The following is a 20,623-nucleotide window of genomic DNA, read 5'->3' on the forward strand; positions in this document are numbered from 1 at the left end:
AGGAGACCACACGTGGCTGCAAAACTAACGTTCTAATGAAAAGGAACTAGAGGACAAAACAATATCAAATCTTATAGGTACTTAGAGATTTAGTGATGTAAAAGGTACTCTTTTTTTATTTCTACCGTTTGTGAAAATGAACACCAACAGCACATCTAATCTAAGGGGCCACTTCATAAAGCCTGGTCTTCAGACAGGGACTGAGTATCACCAGCACCTCGTTATGGGAGGAAAAGAAAATATTAGATCTGGCTACCTACTAATTTATTGAAAACCAAACAAATATTCCAAATTTAACTGGCTACCACAGGCTTCAAATAAATCCATATAGCATTTTGACCAAAGAAAATACCCCAGTGCCCTGATAAACTACAATAAAGCTTTAAAATCATCTCAAAAATAAAAACTATCAAATCATATATGCTGCTTATACATCTGGAATAAAGTTAAATTCGTTGTTATACCAGGGAAGTTTTTAGAGGTAGATGGTCTAGATCTGAAAGTAATAATATGTCTTGGGTAACACTGTAGGGAAGGAAGGAAGGAAGGAAGGAAGGGAGGGAGGGAAGGAGGAAGGGAGGAAGGGAGGGAGGGAGGGAAGGAGGAAGGGAGGGAGGGAGGGAAGGAGGGAGGGGAGGGGAGGGAGGGAGGGAGGGGAGGGGAGGCGAGGGAAGGAAGGGAGGGAGGAAAGGAGGGCACCTAAAAGGAGGGAGGGAGGAAAAGAAAAGAAAAGGAATAGGAAAAAGAATGGGGGGGAATAGGTAGAGAAAATGAAGTATTTTTCGTATAAATATTAGAAGTACATGATAAGATTGCTGAACTTGGCTATACTGTTTTTAATAAGGTAATGCTACAACAACCAGCACAGAGATGAAGAACAGAAGAGCCTTGAAATTTTTTAAAACCCAAAGTGTAGCTTTTACCAAAAGGTTAGACAAAACAGAGAAGACACAAGTGATAACACTGGCAAACACATACATTCATATACATTGCATGTGTGTGCATATGTATGCATACATATACACACATTAGAAAAAATAACCCTTTTGGCCTGTGAAACAGAGACATTTGGTGAGAAGCTAAAACTAACAAAGAGCATCACAAGATTATGACTTGTGTATGAAAATCCTCCAGGGTGTACTTAGAGGATATGATGTTTAAACAAATGAGTCATATTCCTACAACTGAGAAGTTCATAGAATAGTAAGCTATTTCAATTTTTACATACATGCACATACAAAATGATTATGCAAACACAAAATTAGGACAAACCCGTATCAATTTGTGATTTTTAAAGACCTGATTAAATCTGGAAGAGAAAGTGAAAACTAAATAAATGTATTTCATTGATTCCAAGTAATTTTTTTTTCTCATTTTAACATCTCGAGAAAAGGAAAGCATCTTACAGTTAATGGCAAGTCAGTTTAATTGATGGTATTTTCTCATGTAGAGATGTGTAAAATGCTGGTGTATCTCAAAATCAATCACATCACAGATTCAATCAAATGATAGGAAGTAACCTATGAAACCAATGCAAAAAGGACAACCATGTGTGCTGTTTCAGAGATAAGAGACAGGCAGCAAGGTGATCTTAGCCAGTTCATGGATGAGCAGTGGGCACAAGGTGGGGAGCAAAGGCACATACAGATCCTTCAGCTGAGGCAGTACACCTAGGAGGAGAAAGTATCACTTTTTATGTTTTTAGGGTTTTTTCCATTCACAAATAATTTAATGCCCTAAATATCAGGTGACATGAAAATAAAATCCACCAACTGTTTTGCTGAAAACAAGGTTAACTAAATACTTATGACAGCTCTATTTTTAAAAATATACTGGGGGGATTTTCCTGGTGGTCTAGTGGTTAGGACTTAGCGATTTCACTGCCAGGGCCTGGGTTCAATCCCTGGTCGGGGAACTAAGATTGGCAAGCCGTGCAGCACGGCCAAAAACAAAACAAACAAAAATAAAAAAACTAAAACTGGATACTAACTATATCCAAACCTCTGGAGGTGGGAACTCAAGCATTTTTTTTTTAATCCTAGGTGATTCAACTGTGCAGCCAGGGTTGACAAGTGATGGAAAGTACCTGGCATACAATAGGTGAGCACTTTTTTTAAAGTGGCAATTATTAAAACAAGGAAAAAAATACACCCTGGGTAATTTTCTTTCCTTTTTTTGGTTACTAGTCAAGATTTATGCTAATAAGATTTTAGAGAAATTAATGTAATACCTAAAGTAAGAGTCCTAAATGATATTTTAACATCTCACTTTCAAAAAGAAAATTCTAGATAATTAAGCTCTTGAGATCTACCCACACTTGAACCTATTTAGGTAAAGTTATAGTCTTCTCATGAAATTAGGAAGATCTAAATGGCAGAAAACTCTAGGGGAATAAAAGTGACAGAGGAAGGAGAAATTGGGAGGTAAGAATTTTAGATATGATCTGGTCCAATCCTCTTATTCTGAGGTGAGGAAAGTGAAGTCTTGATCACAGAAACCATATGGAAAGGTTGTTAAATTGTATTGGGGCATTCTCTGCCTTTAATCAGGGGCAGAAGGTTTTATCAGTTTCTTCATTTAAAGGGGAAGAGAAAAATTAACAATATAATCAACTGATTTTTACTGAATGAGTTCAAGTCCAATGACCTTTGATGTGAACTTAAACCATTTTTTTTAAAGCTGCACAAAATACTGGGTCTATGGAAGGTGCACAGTAAAGAAGATTTGTATCAAGGAAGGGGAATAGGCTTGAAATAAGTTTAAAGAGGCCAGATTAGCAAGGCTATTTCACCCTTCCTGTTGAGCCATTTCCTATGTCCCCTAAATACATTACCCAGAGCTACTTTTCAGCACTCTGGCTCAATTTCTAAAGAATCTCATTTTCTCCAAAGTCTGTTCTATGGTTAATTACGTGCCTTCTCACTACCCTGGGTATAGCCAAGAAATAGGTAGAATGCACCTGTTGTTCTCGAGTTCCATCTGAGATGGAGGCTGGCATTCTATTCACCTCTGAGGAATGTTAATTGCTGATACCAGCATGACAGGTGCAATGAGTAGAAAAATGATCAATGAACTCAACTCACAGAACAGTGGCAGAACTCATCTGGAGACCATGAGAAAACTCCTCAAGAGCTGTAACTTTAATTACTAACAATTGGTCTGGAATTCAATTTGACCCTTGAAACAGATTTTTAAAACACAGCACAACGTTCTAATTTCTACAATGGTGCCCTGTCCACAGGGAAAAAAAAAAAGGGAATATGTATAATCCTGTTTTTAATGTTACTATGGAGTCGTTCACTAACCCCAACTGCTTCTCATGGATTGCTTCTCCTCACGTTCCTCCCATTCCAGATCTTTACTGTTGTAGTCCTATCTATTTTGAATTCTGAGTCACTTCCTTTTCCCCTAGTTTTATACTTTAAAAATCATACTGTTTCTTTAGAATACTTCATAGAGTGAAGCCAACTTCCATATCGGTTCCCTGACTTTTTATCCTCCCCTTTTGGTTTTTTCTTTTACTACCACCCAGCTGTCTAGGGGGAGGGATGTACTAGCTTATTACTTGAATACAGTATCAGATATTGTGTATCTGTTTAGAATATTTTCATATTTGCATAAGTTTCCTAACTCAGTGATCCCCATATACTACATAATACTATTCATTAAACTCTAAAATATTCCTGGAATAGCTCTGGCAATCGTATTTATTCTCACTATGTCAGAACTGAGGCATAGAGAAGAAAAAGGAATTCTTGATAAAATGGCAATTGAATTAGGGGGTGTAAATGGAAAGTTATACAAACAAATCCTTTGAAAAGAGTCCCTGATTCAAACCTCAGTTCATTAAACCTATAGTGGAGGAAGGGGAAAAGATTTCAGACCAAGAAAAAAAATTCTATCTTTGAGCTTACAACTGAAGAATTTAAGCCAATCATTCTTTTTTATTTTTCTTCATTTACATGGACTTTCTCCCTTTTGTCCACTTTGTGACCAAACTTAATCCTGAGTTTTCTCTTTTGTTTAAGGGCACTTCTCTAAAAGTCCCCTCTTACAAGTGCCCCTCTTCCAGAAAGCCTCCTACCTCAGCTGTTCTCAAAGCCTGGACCCAGAACCACGAATATCAGTATCACCTGGGAACTCCTTATAAATACAAATTCTCAGGACCCATCTCACCTACCCCAGACCTAAATCAGAAACCCTGGGGGTGGTACCAGCAATCTGTGTTTTAACAAGCCCTCCAGGTGATTCTAATCCATGCTAAAGTTACTGGTAACTGTCAGCATCTGAAACAGGATGTAATACCCTGGATTCAGTTATGCTGGGGGGACAACTTGAGCCAAATACCAACCTATTTCCTGGGCACCTATATCATTCAAAGTATGAGGCAAGATCTATGAAGGGAACAAAGAGGGAAGCAATAGTTTCAGCCCAATTCGTCCACAGAGTCAAGTGGAAAGAGTGCTAAAAGCAGCTTCTGCAAGCAGCAAGTTGTAAGATGGTTATTTTCTCATCTCACTTTTTCTGCTTCATCCACCCTGTACAATCTTTACCTATTCTAATCAACTTTGAATTTTAATAGTTTATAATAGGTGAGCTGTTGTGTTTACATCTAAGTAAAGGTAAAATAGATCTATTCTCTGCTGAAAGGAATAAACTCAAATTTCTGTTTGATGACCCTTATTTACTACTTACAGAAGTTTATAACAAAAAGAGCAATTTCAATTAATAGGTTCAATAAAGACAACCACCACATACAGTTTACTTATTAAGTATATGATTACAAGATAAACGATCTTTAAGCACTTTTCAAACCTTCTTAAAGAAGACTAACCTGGATGAACAGACAGGTACACAGCATGTGCAGTGTGATGTACTTGGGAAAACACACCATGAGAATTTCTTAAACTATCCTGAGGGTTAAGTTAACCAGAAATTCTCAGTCTCCACTGCGTATTAAATTACCTATGAAGCTTTTCAAAACTAATGCCAAGGCCTTGCCCCCAAAACAATCTGACAGTTCCCCTTGGCTTAGACAATCTGACAATTCCCTACAATTAGCCTGGAGGTCAACTTGTGCATTTTTTTTTTAAGTTCCCCCGGTAATTCTGATGTGCAAAAGTTACAAACCACTAATGTTAATACAACCAGCCTTAAAATCCTGAGGTGTTAGAGATGTTCTTTACCTTAAGCATATGATGCAAGAACTATGTCACTCAAAATGTGAATGCTTGACCCACAGAATAAGAAATGTCTTGATCATTGAGAATATAAATTAACCAATTAATCTCAGATCTTGGTTTCTAATTTATGGGATAACAAGCCACACTTTTGCAGTACGTTAACATTTTGTGACTGTTTCATGCTTACACTCAGGCAATTTAAGTATAAAGGTTTGATTATACTGCCTGCAAAGACTGTTCTTCCTCAATTGGAGGAGACAAGTTCTAGCTGTGCCAAAGTACTCGTGTTGTCTGCACTGCTTGTATCCTGGTACAGCAGGCACAGAAAATTGACACTGCTGGATCTAGCATAAGACACACTGACCGATGTTAAAAGATCCAATCCCAGATAACCAAAATAATCCAACCCCAGACAACAGTTAAAGACTTGGCACTTCAAGCAACGAACAGGCAGAGTTTAATTTGACATCTACATGAGATAACTGTGTAAGTGTGTATATCCACTTTACTGAGAACTGCAGAACAAAACATAAAATTCATCTAGTGAATCCTCTAACAGTAGAATAACACTTTTTTCACTCAGAAACACACTAAGAATAATGCTTATATTTATCTTTTTAAGTTTCAACTTCTGTTCCCAAAGACTTTTCTTTCCCTGATGTTTTGCCTCCTCTTCTTATCAGTTTAGAAATTTTAACTTCCTAATAACTGGAAGCTTTTTAAATTAAGTGAAAATGTGGAAACTCCTATAGCCAGAAAGATACCACAAAGCCTGTTAATTCTGGCTCTGCTGCACTGCCATATATAAAGTGTCCATAAAGATGTCATATTTGAATTATGGAACACTTCCATTATAACTCAGACACAAAAAGACCTGAAGAGTTTTCAACACCTCAACTTTTCTCTCCAATTGCTAAAGGGGGTGGGGGAGTTATATGCAGCCACACAAGAAATGTGGGTATATGCAAAGAACCCTGAACCAAGAGTCATAAAGGAAAGTCGCTGATGTGGGCAGTTTTTTTGTTTTGTCTTGAACAAATTTATTTATTTATTTATTTTTTGCTGCGTTGCGTCTTTGTTGCTGAGCGCGGGCTTTCTCTACTTGCGGCGAGTGGGCGCTACTCTTTGTTGCAGTGCGCAGGCTTCTCATTGCGGTGGCTTCTCTTTGTTGTGGAGCACCCGCTCTAAGCGAGCAGGCTTCAGGAGTTGTGGTTCACGAACTCTAAAGCGCAGGCTCAGTAGTTGTGGTGCACAGGCTTAGCTGCTCCGCCACATGTGGGATCTTGCCGGACCAGGACTCGAACCCGTGTCCCCTGAATTGGCAGGCAGATTCTTAACCACTGCGCCACCAGGGAAGTCCCTGTGGGCAGTTTTGAGGCCAGTTTTCTCCATATTTAGATGAGTCCAGAAAGAAGTATTAAAACACACTCTCCTTTTACCCAACTGTCTTCATATCCTCAAAAAATAGTGTGCCAAATACCTTCCAGGTCACTGAAAACTCTCCTCCAAGAAGCAATACCCAAGTTGATGAGCAGAAAAAACACACTTACTTAAAGAAAAAAAAAGTTTGCTTTTTTTTATCCTTTTTTGTTAATCCTAATGCTTGTCCAATTAGGACAGAGTGAATACAAAATGTTTAGTTTGTAAACTATTGTTTACACTGTAGGACAAACATTTTTCTAAAGGACCGGATTCCACCTATCTTAGGGAAACATACAACATCTAGTGCATAGCTCACTCCCTCTCTTCAGTGTGTGTCCCACTGGTCAGCAAGTCATGACTATCTCCTAAACATCTCAAATTTCTGTTCCTGCTTCCACACCCACCACCAATGCCCTCATCCAGGCTCTCTTCGCCTCCTGCCTGCCAACTCCACTTACTTCAGTAACCAGACTTGTTTATAATTTAAAGTGTACTCTGTCTATTCCTGGGTCTGACATGGAGTTTCCTGAGAGTTTACTGCTACAGATAAATGCTATAATTTTTAGCTACACGAAAACAATAAAATACTAATGAACAATCTAAATTACTTGCTAATAACATAAAAGATAAAGCTGGTCTATCTTTCACTATTAAATAGCCTTAAAAATATTTTCCAAGGTGTTCCCAGCCTACTCCTCACAAAAGAAAAAAATTATCAAAAGAATGGATATAATGATCACTCCCTCATGCTTTTTACAAGCAAGGGAGCTAACCAATATATTGGACTTCTTCAGAATTACTGTGTGGTTTTGGAAACAAGCTCATACCTGTATTCATTATCTTAATTTGAGGAACGGAGAGTAAAAATAACCAAACTTAATTACGTAAGTACAAAAACAAAAAATTACCTCTGTGAATTAACTATGAGACTTTTCCAGGATTTTGACATGATTTTTTAGCAGTAAATCAGGAAATGACTTTCCTCTTTTCTGAGCATCTAGGAGGTGCTGGATAGGCACTGGGATACAAAGATGACTAAGATTTGACCCCTACCCTTAAAGAACCCCTTACAGACTTCTTTAAAGACACCTCCAACATGAAATTTTCCATTTCAAATTGTAAGTGTAAAACACAAATGTAAAAAATACAGAAGGAATAAAGCAAGAACTAAAAGATTATAAGCTGTGAAATAAAATGTGGTGGACAATCGAGGTAATGTGACAATTAGCTCTTCGGAATTATCTGTCATGCAAAGATCTGTGACATTTAAGGAACTCCAAGCAGCGGTACCCTCAGAAATGACATTTTAACCACTGTTGAACAAGCCTGCAAGAGAAAAAGGGCACAGGGCTTCCCTGGTGGCGCAGTTGTTGAGAGTCCGCCTGCCGATGCAGGGGACACGGGTTCGTACCCCGGTCCAGGAAGATCCCACACGCCGCGGAGCGGCTACGCCCGTGAGCCATGGCCGCTGAGCCTGCGCGTCCGGAGCCTGTGCTCCGCAACGGGAGAGGCCACAGCAGTGAGAGGCCCCGCATAAAAAAAAAAGGGGGCACAGAAGCTAAACTCCCACTGCATAATTTTTAAACATATTATGAAGCAGTACGACTAAAATGTGAAGACATCTGAAAACTTCTAACCAATACCTCAAGTTCACAGAGTCTTCCCTGAAATGCTTTAAACTGACAAGTAACAAAAATAAAGGGTGGTTCAATGTCTAGCTGTAATGGAGACTGGGAGCCTAATAATGGTTCCTATTTATTGGACCCTTACACTGCCTTAGAAACTGTTCTAAGTGCTTTCTACCCAATATGTCATTTAATCCCCATAGCAATTCTTTAAGACCGATATTATTATTCCCATTCTACAGATTAGGTGTAGGTGTAGAGAAGTAACTGCTTTTACGATACACATCTAACATGCAGGGGGCTTCTAAGTCAGCCAATCTCACTCAAAAACCCATAATCATCTTACCAATATGCCTTACTGCCTCTTCAGTACTACCTAAGAGCACGACACATTAAATAAAGATTAAAAGAAGTATGGAATTTAATTGAAATGTGAACGACAAGGCCTAAAGGAGGGAAGGCATACCCATAGGAACTACTTTATATGCCTGTCTGAATATGGCCTCTCAGGCATAGTGTGAGAGTTAACAGCTTATCATCCAAAATAAAAGCAACAACTGAAGCTTCAACTACAACAAAACTTACTTTAAATGCATGAAACAGTGGAACCACTGTTTTATCCACAATTCTTTATCTGAACAATACATACATCCCCATAAACCTTCATCTGAAATGTCTGAAATGTTGCCATCACCATCAACCCATGAAAGCAAACCTATTGTTAAGTAGGCAATGAAATGGAGGCTCGAACTTTGACTGATAACCAAGTCATTGCCCACAATTGGTTATGGCATCTCTTTAGAACAAAAATAATCAGCAAAGCTGTGTACATTACTAGATGATGATGATGATGATGCTGGTACTTACAATGGAATGTCTCACAACCTTATTGGATAGGTATTCCCACTATCCCCATTTTAAGAGAGGAAAGAAACTGAGGCTAAGAGTTTAACGATTATCTAGCAAACAACCAGGGATTCTCACTACAGAGCCTTTACTCTTAGAACATAACCTTTATAACTTCTAACAATTAAATCACTCAAGCTTTACTTGAAGAAAAAGGCCAAAGAAAGTCTGACAATATAACTTTGTGTAAAGTTTTTGTCCTAACTATGGATATGTAACAATAGCTAAAAACAATCGAGATAAATGGGAAGGGTAGAAAGCAGCAGACACACTGGATATTTTCCCTTGAGATGGACTCACACCTCCTGGGAAGCAGCATGGTTTGATACTGATGTAACCCAGTCTCATGACATTACTCAGTCCCAGCATGATGACAGCTACACTTATCATCACAGACTTTCCTCCCACACCCTCCATAAACTGGACTTTCTGTTCTGGGCCCATCAGTATTCACCGACCCTTATGGAGACTACTCTGATGGGAAACTTCCAGTTACTCGGCAGCAAGCTATTGTCTGAAAGGGGGCCTATCAGGTCAGCATACAGAACTCCTATTTGCACAAACAGCTATGCATGTCCATGTATGAGAAAAAAGGCAAATCATCATGCCCAAAATAAGGCTCTCAAACATTTCAGAGATCAGGTATTCTCCAAAATGCTAAAAGTGATTTTTCATCAACATTTCATCAATATTACACACACACAGGTAAGAGACTGATTTGTCCCAAATCTAATATTTAAGTTATAAAATGAGCTGGCAAGTTGGTGGAATAATTCAGATATTCCTAGAAACTCAGATTCTCTCAGCCTAGAGCCTCACTGGAAACTTATGTACTAAGTCTTACCAAATATAGCTTTGGATCAGTCAGAAAGATGGGCAGGACACTGGGGCTAGCCTGGACAAAAGACTTGGTATTTTCAATTCTAAAAGATATTTTCAATTCTAAAAGATTTTCTCAAGTGAGGCCTTAACTGTTCACGGTAACATTTCAGATTAGCGATCCCTCACAAACCCCCAAATGCAAAAGGAACTGACTTTCAAAGCAGTTTCTTGTGTAGAAAAAGAAGCTCTCAAAATAAGAAAATTGTAACAGGAAAAAATCTTTTGCCTTATAATACAGACTTTCCATAAGTAATTACATACAGTCAAATAACAATCAATTACATATTCAATGTAATGAAAGTTTGCAAAGATTCTCAACGATTCAAAGGCAGTCATAGGACAGTAAGTTCACTTTCAAATCACCCAAATAGTTTGGATAAAAGACTTGTTTGCAAATTTAAGCCAGGGCAAGGGTTCAGTCACTCTTAGGAGGCAGACTTCATTTGCAACAGGCCCTCTTCCTTGGTTGTAAGCCAGTAAAATAGGAATTTCTCACTTATATGCAGAGTTTTCTTTAAAGGCATAGACCATATAGAAGCTTTGCTTGTGAAATGATAGTCTACCTCAGCTTGCAAGCCCTACCTATGACATCACTCAAGTCATTTCTCAATCAACAAAGCAAGAGACAATGAGAGTCCACTAGGACCTGTCATAAAATTCTTAGAAAGAATGACAGGTCGGTGTTTTAATGTGCCAAACAAGTCTAATAAATGCACTCAAAGTACCAAATGAGAAAAAAAAGTAACTTTAAGGTCCCAGTGACAGTCTGGATTCTGAATATGGCCGGGAGCAGGGTGGGAGACAAACGAGGAGATTCAAAAATGTGGAACGGCTCTCAATGGTGTCATTCACAGGGGTCTGTGAGCAGAGCATGCTGTTCATCAATGATACGGTTCCCACACTCAGGGGGGCAGGGGGACTTAGACACAGAGCTGAAGAAGGCTTAAGGAGAGTAAGCAGGAGAGGGAGAAAGTCTCACACTCTGACAGAACCCAAACTACAGCCATCTGAGAGTAAGGCTCTCTTCAAGTTTCCCTCCTGCCATATATTCTGCTGTCATTTCAAGGTCTCTACTCACCACAAATGAGCCGAGTAAATAATCTTTTTAAAGATGTCTAGATTATTCTGGACAGGAAACATTAGTAATCAAATATGTTTAAATATTATTCTTTATTAGAATAATGGTGATTCCCAAGCATTTCACTTTAACCTGTTTTTTGCTGTTATCACCAGGACATTCACCTGTTTTCTTCAGGCTCATGATTTGAAATATAAGTCTTGAAAGACAAAAACTGCAGCATTAATACTGGTCAATATGAAAGTTCTTTAGACTTACACATGTTTTTTTTAAAGGAAACTGATTAGCTTTAATTATAATGTGATTTGAAATTGGAAACTTCTTCTATAGAGATTTTAAAGGCCCCTAAAAGCACTTAACTAAATATCTTTAAGTTCCCGGCACAATAGTAAAAGTTAAAAGAAAAATCATCACATCTGATGTAATGCCAGAGCTAGTCAAGGGCCTAGTAGACAGTAATTATTGTCAGGCTGTGTGGCTAGAGGTAGGTAGGGTGGAGGATACACTGTTTCCTGTCACAATTGAACTCACAGTCTAATTCAAGGGCTAAGGGAAGGTTTACACATATAACCAGATGGTTACATGCAGTGCTACCTCCACCTGCTCCTCCAGGAACGCAGAGAGGTCAGAATGGACTGAAATGGTCCGGGGCGAAGGCGGGGAGCCCTGCCGAAGGAGAGAGCCCTAGAGCTTAAAGGAAGTGTGGTATTTGTTTTGGCTGAAGCGTTTTACAGGGAGCAGAGAAATGGCCCAGATAAAAAGATGGCATGCGTGGACAGGAAGGAAGGCTGCACTGCCAGCACCTCAGCCCAGACAAGGATATGAAAATAATGGGAGAGACCTGCAGCTGCCCTCTATTAATTCCTGAATTTCACCAAAGGAAAAAATTCATATTGATTGCTAAGATTCTTTTTTCCCTTACAATTAGCTCTTTATACACTTTCACCTGGCCTAGGAAAGAAAAATCTTTGTCCAGGATGCCACAGGTATAGTGCTGCCTCCAAGTAAGAATAAACTATGACCTTCTGTGGCCCCTTCAAGACCTATGATTCATGTTTCATGGAAATATTGAGAAATATTCCATTAGAAATGAATCTGCTTTCACAGCATATTGTATGTTTCCTGTGTTTTTCTTCCTTTATTATCACCAAGGACATTCCCATGAAAACAAAATCTTGTTTTTTCCCCAGAGTAACCATATGCTTTACATTGATGTGCCCTGAATTTCCAGACTGCCTTTTCATGGCATCACAATGAGCTTCTGGGGTCTTTCTAGTGACGTCATAAATGTCCTATAGAGAAAATTATTAGGCTGACAAATTCGACTACAAGCAGAGGGGGTTGACCTCATATGGTGTAATTTCAAAGTTTCCAGGAAGGCCTGCAACCAGCTCCACTCCCTCCCCCAACCCCACCCCCCAGCCCCCAGCAATTCTTACCATGCTGGCTAGTGCTGAAATAGCAAAGCTATCAAGCTGACAGTTTCAACCACGGTGTAAGCAATGGGGATGACTTCAAACTTTCCCGGAAGGCCACCACCACCAATCGCCGCACTCCCCTTCCCCGCCGAAAAAAACACCTCCCCATCTGCCAGCTGGTGTTGAAAAAGCACAACTAGAGCTTCATTCTCTTAACTTTAATCTTTAGTAAAATACAAATGCTTCTTTTAGAAGTTTCCATTACAATATGACTCAATTTCAGATCTTTTCCTAACCAGTCCTCTACCATTGTACCCCTCCTCTTCCAGCAACTGAAGCTGGAAGCCCCACCTAGAAGCTCAGCCCACCCCAACTCTGGGTCCAATCCTGACTCTGGACAGAGATAATTTAAGGACTTCTACATCAATACTCCCTGTATCAAACTATCCTGCTCCCACTTCTGTTAACAGGGTACCTGTCTTATTCCAAAGACCCAGTCTCCACCATCCACTTTTGCTCTGCAGACCATCTCTATCTCATTCTGGTCACCTGAGTACTCACCTAGCATCCTTCCCAGAATCCTGTTACTCAAGGAATAGGAACCCATCTTGCTCTTGTCACGTGCCCAAGAAAATGGAGTCGATTTGAGTTCATGATTCCCTGATGTAAAGCCACGGAGCAAGGCAATAAAGAGCTCTGCTGTTTCTCACTAGATGACTTTATTATTTTTTTAACATCTTTATTGGAGTATAATTGCTTTACAATGGTGTGTTAGTTTCTGCTTTATAACAAAGTGAATCAGCTACACATTTACATATATCCCCATATCTCCTCCCTCTTGCAACTCCCTCCCACCCCTCTAGGTGGTCACAGAGCACCAAGCTGATCTCCCTGTGCTATGCAGCTGCTTCTCACTAGCTATCTATTTTACATTTGGTAGTGTATATATGTCCATGCCACTCTCTCACTTCATCCCAGATTACCCTTCCCCCTCCCCATGTCCTCAAGTCCATTATTTACGTCTGCGTCTTTATTCCTGTCCTGCCCCCAGGTTCTTCATAACCATTTATTTTTTTAGACTCCATATATATGTATTAGCATACGGTATTTGTTTTTCTCTTTCTGACTTACTTCACTCTGTATGACAGACTCTAGGTCCATCCGTCTCACTACAAATGACTCAATTTCATTTTTTTATGGCTGAGTAATATTCCATTGTATACATGTGCCAGCCACATCTTCTTTACCCATTCATCTGTCGATGGACACTTAGGTTGTTTCCATGTCCTGGCTATTGTAAATAGAGCTGCAATGAACACTGTGGTACATGACTCTTTTTGAATTATGCTTTTCTCCAGGTATATGCCCAACAGTGAGATTGCTGGGTCATATGGTAAGTTCTATTTTTAGTTTTTTAAGGAACCTCCATGTTGTTCTACATAGTGGCTGTATCAATTTACATTCCCAACAACAGTGCAAGAGGGTTGGTTCCCTTTTCTCCACACCCTCTCCAGCACTTATTGTTTGTAGATTTTTTGGTGATGGCCATTCTGACCAGTGTGAGGTGATACCTCATTGTAGTTTTGATTTGCATTTCTCTAGTGATTAGTGATGTTGAGCATTCTTTCATGTGTTTGTTGGCAATCTATATATCTTCTTTGGAGAAATGTCTATTTAGGTCTTCTGACCATTTTTGGATTGGGTTGGTTTTTTGATATTGAGCTTCATGAGCTGCTTGTAAATTTTGGAGATTAATCCTTTGTCCCTTAATTCATTTGCAAATATTTTCTCCCATTCTGAGGGTTGTCTTTTCGTCTTGTTTATGGTTTCCTTTGCTGTGCAAAAGCTTTGAAGTTTCATTAGGTCCCATTTGTTTATTTTTGTTTTTATTTCCATTTCTCTAGGAGGTGGGTCAAAAAGGATCTTGCTGTGATTTATGTCATAGAGTGTTCTGCCTATGTTTTCCTCTAAGAGTTTTATAGTGTCTGGTCTTACATTTAGGTCTTTAATCCATTTTGAGTTTATTTTTGTGTATGGTGTTAGGGAGTGTTCTAATTTCATTCTTTTACATGTAGCTGCACTATATGACTTTAGATGTATGAATTAGCCTCTACAGGTCTCAGCTTCCTCATGTGTATCTGTCATACCCATTCAATGAGAGAATACATAAGGCTAAGAGTTGAATAAATATTAGTAATGATAGGGATGTTAATCACAGTGAAAGGATAATAACAACTTGTGTTGGAACTTATAAACATATTGCCTATTCCCACATTCTATGTTGATAAGCTCTGCCTACCTGGAGTGAAGCATTCACTAACTCACACTGGAACTCAGATGAAGGGGGGGATGAGAGCACCTGGGCTGAGTGGCTGCCTATTATGCATGAGTGGCCAACAATGGGTCTGGACTGAGGTTCCTTCCAGTTCCTGCAGTTGATCCTGTTGTCCCAGGGCCTCCCAAGCCCTAGCAAACCACTTGGGGTTCCAGGTCACCCTCATCCTGTCCTGTGTCATTTCAATTAGTTGGGCCAGGTACCAACATGTCCAAATAAAGATAACCATAGTACCTGGGTGTTCAGAAGAGAACAAAGAATAGGAAGGCTCAGTAAGCCAAAGATAAATGGCTCTACAATTCTTCTTTAGTGAATGGCATTTTTTTTAAATCACTGAAAGGGGTGTTAGTGTCACTTATCTCCAAGTACCATCATGAATAAATACAAAGCTTCCATTGTGAACAGAGCAATATACTTGCTAAATTCCCTGCAGAGTATACCAGTTAGGAATTGGACCCACAAAAAGTGAGGAAGAGGCTAACTAGATGAACACACACACACACTCTTCAGACACCAAAAGTAAAAGCAGGTGGCATGAAAAAGTGGATTTTATATATGTTGATCCATTCGGCAATTTGCTTTTATAGACTCTATTACACATACTCAGCTGTAGAGGGACACAGTCTTCTAGCCAATGCATAAGGTTCCAATGTTACCATGACCAGAAGCTCAACTATTCTCTTACTGAACTGGAAACATCACTTCATTCTATGTAGGTAAAATAACTTTTCATCTAGTTTTACTAGTGTGATTTTCTTTTTTAAGGCACAGAGTGAATTTTGAGGTTTTATTTGTTGATAATATCTGTTACAGTTCTACAAGTAGGTAGAAGATTCTGTAACCCATACTATTTTAAAATATTTTTCTCTCTTCTTTTACCTGAAGTTCCTTTGTGTGACCTATCACTGAAGACTAGGTTTGGTTTTTAAATGGTTTAGAACGCCAAGATCAATTTCAGGGACACAATGAATGCAATCAGAAAAAAATCATTAACGAAATGGTTAAATCATTTCAGATTAACTGCAATTAAAACTCACTAGGAGTCTAGCCTAATGAGTTTTAATTTTTTTTCCTAAATTTTTGTTCTTACAGTTACAAAAACAAGTAATGAAACGACACAGCAGCACACTCTGCTATTATGCAAAACAATAGGAAGATCACCTTTTTCCATGCAGCTCATTATGGAAAACTAAAACTAAAGGGTACTTCCCTTCATTTTCTTTATATATTGGTGAGCAAGCCCAAGTATTAAAATAAGACCTCTGTTCAGATTCCAGTCTAATCAATAACCTAGTATTGAACTCAATTACAGGCCAATTTACCATTTGCCCCACAATCCTAATCACTGCCAAAAAGAGCCGTCACACAGTGCCCTCCAACACAGCAGTATTTATAGACTAACTCCATATCTGGATTGATCTTCCTACACAGAACCCCATATGGATCAGAGTACCTAAGCGTCTTTCTTTCCTTAGTGAACTATAGAGAAGAGGCACCGGTATTACACAAACTAGAAATTAACTGAAATGCCCTAGGAGCAGTACTTAAAGAACTACACCCAAGGAGCCTCACCTACTCCTGGAGCTTATTTAGATAACAAGATTCTGGACTCTGAGCTGATGCTGTACTGGAATAAGACTTTTGGAGATCTTAGGAGGGCATATCTTGCATATGGGAGAGACATGAATTACTGAGGGCCGAGGGTGGACTGTGGTGGGCAGCTTTCTAAAAGCTGGCTGCTTCATACTCTGCGTAATCCCCTTTCAGGAGTGGGCTGGACATACCACTCCCTCTTGCCCTTTAGTTGCTGCTCCGATGAAGCTGCCATAATGTAAGCACCCCCATGGAGAGGCCACTTAGCAAGGAACAGAGGGAAGCCGCCTGCCACTAGCCCACAAAAAAAACTAAATCCTGCCAACAACCACTTAGGCGAGCCTGGAAACAGACTGACACTCAGACATGCCTTACAGTCACTGCAGCTCTATCTAGCCCACACCTGGATTTTAGCACTTTGAGAGGCCCAGAGCCATAGGACACAGCTAAGCTGTGCCTAAATTCCTGACCCACAGAAACTGTAGACAAGAACTGTTTTAAGCTACTAAATTTGAGTAATTTGCTACTCAGTAATAAATAACAGATATTTAATACATATTTTTACCTCTAAAAGCATCATTTGGATAGCATCACAATATGTATTTGAAACTTTTATCTAATTTGAAAAAGTACTTGCTGTTCTCATCTGGAATTTTAAGCTCTCTTAAAAATATCTGCATTTTTCAGGACTACCAAGTTCCATAATATATGAAAACAATGTAAGCTTTCCCAAGTTTATTTAATTCACTTAAAAGTCAATAGAATACTCAAGATATTTAACTTTGTCACTTGTATATCACAGGCCCACATCAGCATTAAGGAGCCCCTAATAAAAGCAAAAAAAAAAAAAAAAAAAAAATCCAAGATAAATTTTACTTCTAGAAAATCACACATGCAGACTCAGAGATAAATAAACTCTACTTCTATAAAATAATAAATAAAGGAAAACTTCTTTGATTAGAAAGCTTACAAAAAACTTCCTTACCTTGAATGCACTGAAGTGTACCATCCTCCGCTCTTATTGTAAAAGTCTCACCTGGATTAACTTGAACGAGAATAACCTGCCAAAATAACACAGTAATTTCAATTTAATACTAGAACATCTGGGGATTTCTCTTCAACGGTTTCATTACCTAAATTTATGTACTAGACAAGAAGTATGTGGCACAGAATCTTGTATAAACACAAAACTTAGGATATGTCTTAGATCTGGTTCAAATTTGAGGGGGGTAAGTTCATGCATTTGAATTTAGCTAAGTGAATTCTCCTGTGTTGCTTATGCTATAAAACTAAAAAAAAAAAAACCCCAATGTTAAGATACCTTTTCTTTCAGACAATTCCTTTTTTCCTTTCACTAAGTCAGAAACAACAATTAAAGAAGAAAAAGGACCAGAAACTATAACTTACAAAGGAAAATTGAAAGAGAAATGAGTTTCTGACCTAACACTGTTGCATACCATTCCCAAGTATCTATTACTGACCTGAGTCTACTGTGTCTAACAATAGAAAGCAATTTATAAGAAAAATGTTTTGGGGGGAAAAAAAAGCATGTATAGAACCTGGAAATAACAATGAACAGTATAAAATAAATATTACAAATAAGACCCACCAAACACTCAAATTTTTGAATCTATTACCTAAATGTCAGTGTTTCAGTCATATAACATAGATATTTAGTTATCATAAGACAACTTCTGAAAGACTAAACCACGGATGCCATGGCAAAGTATGTTCTTTTAAGAACCTCAGTTTTAAGTTCTAATCTCATTTAGTTCCTTTAGATAACAAAAGTAAAAAAAATCATGGGCTTCCCTGGTGGCGCAGTGGTTGAGAATCCGCCTGCCGATGCAGGGGACACGGGTTCGTGCCCCGGTCCGGGAGGATCCCACATGCCGCGGAGCAGCTGGGCCCGTGGGCCATGGCCACTGACCCTGCGCGTCTGGAGCCTGTGCTCCGCAACAGGAGAGGCCACAACAATGAGAGGCCCGCGTACCGCAAAAAAAAAAAAAAAAAAAAAAAAAAATCACTAACTTATATCTAAATGTAAATTAAAGGACATAACAAAGCTTAAAAAACCTGTAGTTAAAAATTACCATGTGCGGGGCTTCCCTGGTGGCGCAGTGGTTGAGAGTCCACCTGCCGATGCAGGGGACACGGGTTCGTGCCCTGGTCCGGGAAGATCCCATATGCCGCGGAGCGGCTGGGCCCGTGAGCCATGGCTGCTGGGCCTGCGCGTCCGGAGCCTGTGCTCCGCAATGGGAGAGGCCACAGCAGTGAGAGGCCCACGTACAGCATAAAACAAAACAAAACAAAACAAAAGATTACCATGTGCGCTACCCGGGTTCTTTGGTGGGGCTAATGGCGGAGTCTGGGAGGGCTCATGCCAAGGAATACTTCCCAGAACTTCTGCTGCCAGTGTCCTTGTCCTCACAGTGAGACACAGCCACCCCTGCCTCTGCAGGAGACCCTCCAACACTAGCAGGTATAACTTGCATATAAATAAAGTCCACAGATCCGAAGAATGGAGCCTGAAGAACTTACAGAAATGTATACATTCATATACTCACAACATAATCAAATATAAATTATTCTCAGCACCCTACAAGACCCTTGCCCCTCCTATTCAGTACCTCTCCCAAAGAGGGACTTCCCTGGTGGTGCAGTCGTTAAGAATCCATCCGCCTGCCAGTGCAGGGAACATGGGTTCGAGCCCTGGTACGGGAAGATCCTACATTTTGTGGAGCAACTAAGCCCGTGCGTCACAACTACTGAGCCTGCGCTCTAGAGCCTGTGAGCCACAACTACTGAAGCCCATGCGCCTAGAGCTCATGGTCCGCAACAAGAGAAGCCGCCGCAATGAGAAGCCTGCACACCGCAACAAAGAGTAGCCCCTGCTCGCTGCAACTATAGAAAGCCTGCGCGCAGCAACAAAGACCCAACGCCGCCAAAAATAAACAAATTTTTTAAAAAACTGATTAAGATCTCAAGGACAATGTTGAATAGAAGACATTCTTGTCTTGTTCATGACCATTTTGACCATGCTTGTCAGCGGGAAAGCATCAGTTTTACCATTAAGTGTGATGCTAGGTGTGTGTGTTTGTGTGTGTTTTAATAATCCTCATCAAAACATACATGTATTTAAAAAATCATGAATAAGAATTAAATTTTACTTATTGAAATTAAAAAAAAAATTACCATGTGCGAGATTAACACTATTAAAATAATGACTATATATTTCTAGAAACTGGAAGGATGTCAGTGTCACATTCATCTTATAGTTCTTAGAGCAAGCCTTGTTCCTCCCTGCCTCGAAACCATCAAGCATACTGTTCCCTCTGTCTGCAATGCTCTCTCTGCACTCCTTCATCTCTGCCCACCTTATTCCTTCCTCAACCAGCTAACGCCCATTCATCCTTGCCAGATTAAGAAGTGGTATTTGACTCCCAGCACAGGCCAGGTCTTGCACTGTGTGTTCTCAAAAATCAAACAAACAAAACTCTACTCCTTCCTAAAATATACAATTGCAATTAATTAACTAAGGAATTATTTTTGTGTCTGTCTTTCCTTTAATCTAGGCTCTTTAAGGGCAAGACTTGACACAGAATAAGTGCTCAAGAAATATATTAACTGGGCAGATTGGTTCAAGATGGCAGAGTAGAAGGACGTGCTCTCACTCCCTCTTGTGAGAACACTGGAATCACAACTAACTGCTGAACAATCATCAACAGGAAGGCACTGGAACTCACCAAAAGAGATACCCCACATCCAAAGACAAAGGAAAAGCCACACTGAGATGGTAGGAGGGGCACATTCACAATGAAATCAAATCCCATAACTGCTGGGTGGGTGACCCACAAACTGGAGAACACTTATACCACACAAGTCCACCCACTGGAATGAAGGTTCTGAGCCCCACGTCAGGCTTCCCAACCTGGGGGTCTGGCAACGGGAGGAGGAATTCCTAGAGAATCAGACTTTAAAGGCTAGGGGGATTTGACTGCAAGACTTCGACAGGACTGGGAGAAACAGAGACTCCACTCTTGGAGGGCACACACAAAGTAGTGTGCACATCGGGAACCAGGGGAAGGAGCAGTGACCCCATAGGAGACTGAACCAGACCTACCTGCTAGTGTTGGAGGGTCTCCTGCAGAGGCGGGGGGTGGCTCTGTCTCACCGTGAGG

At 39.8% G+C, this 20,623-nt stretch overlaps 1 protein-coding gene across 1 annotated transcript in view; it reads right to left on the reverse strand.

Moving 5' to 3' along the window:
* FNDC3B (fibronectin type III domain containing 3B) overlaps positions 1–20,623 on the reverse strand; it is a gene marked incomplete at both ends in the record, with an annotated part of 281,051 nt that overhangs the window by 230,409 nt on the left and 30,019 nt on the right. The window contains one exon of the mRNA XM_079704135.1: positions 17,428–17,503. Within this exon, the coding sequence (XP_079560261.1) occupies positions 17,428–17,503 (76 nt within the window). The remainder of the gene's footprint in view (positions 1–17,427; positions 17,504–20,623) is intronic.

The sequence above is a fragment of the Hyperoodon ampullatus genome (genome assembly GCF_949752795.1).
Source record: "Hyperoodon ampullatus genome assembly, chromosome: 5".
Taxonomy (NCBI): Eukaryota; Metazoa; Chordata; class Mammalia; order Artiodactyla; family Ziphiidae; genus Hyperoodon; species Hyperoodon ampullatus.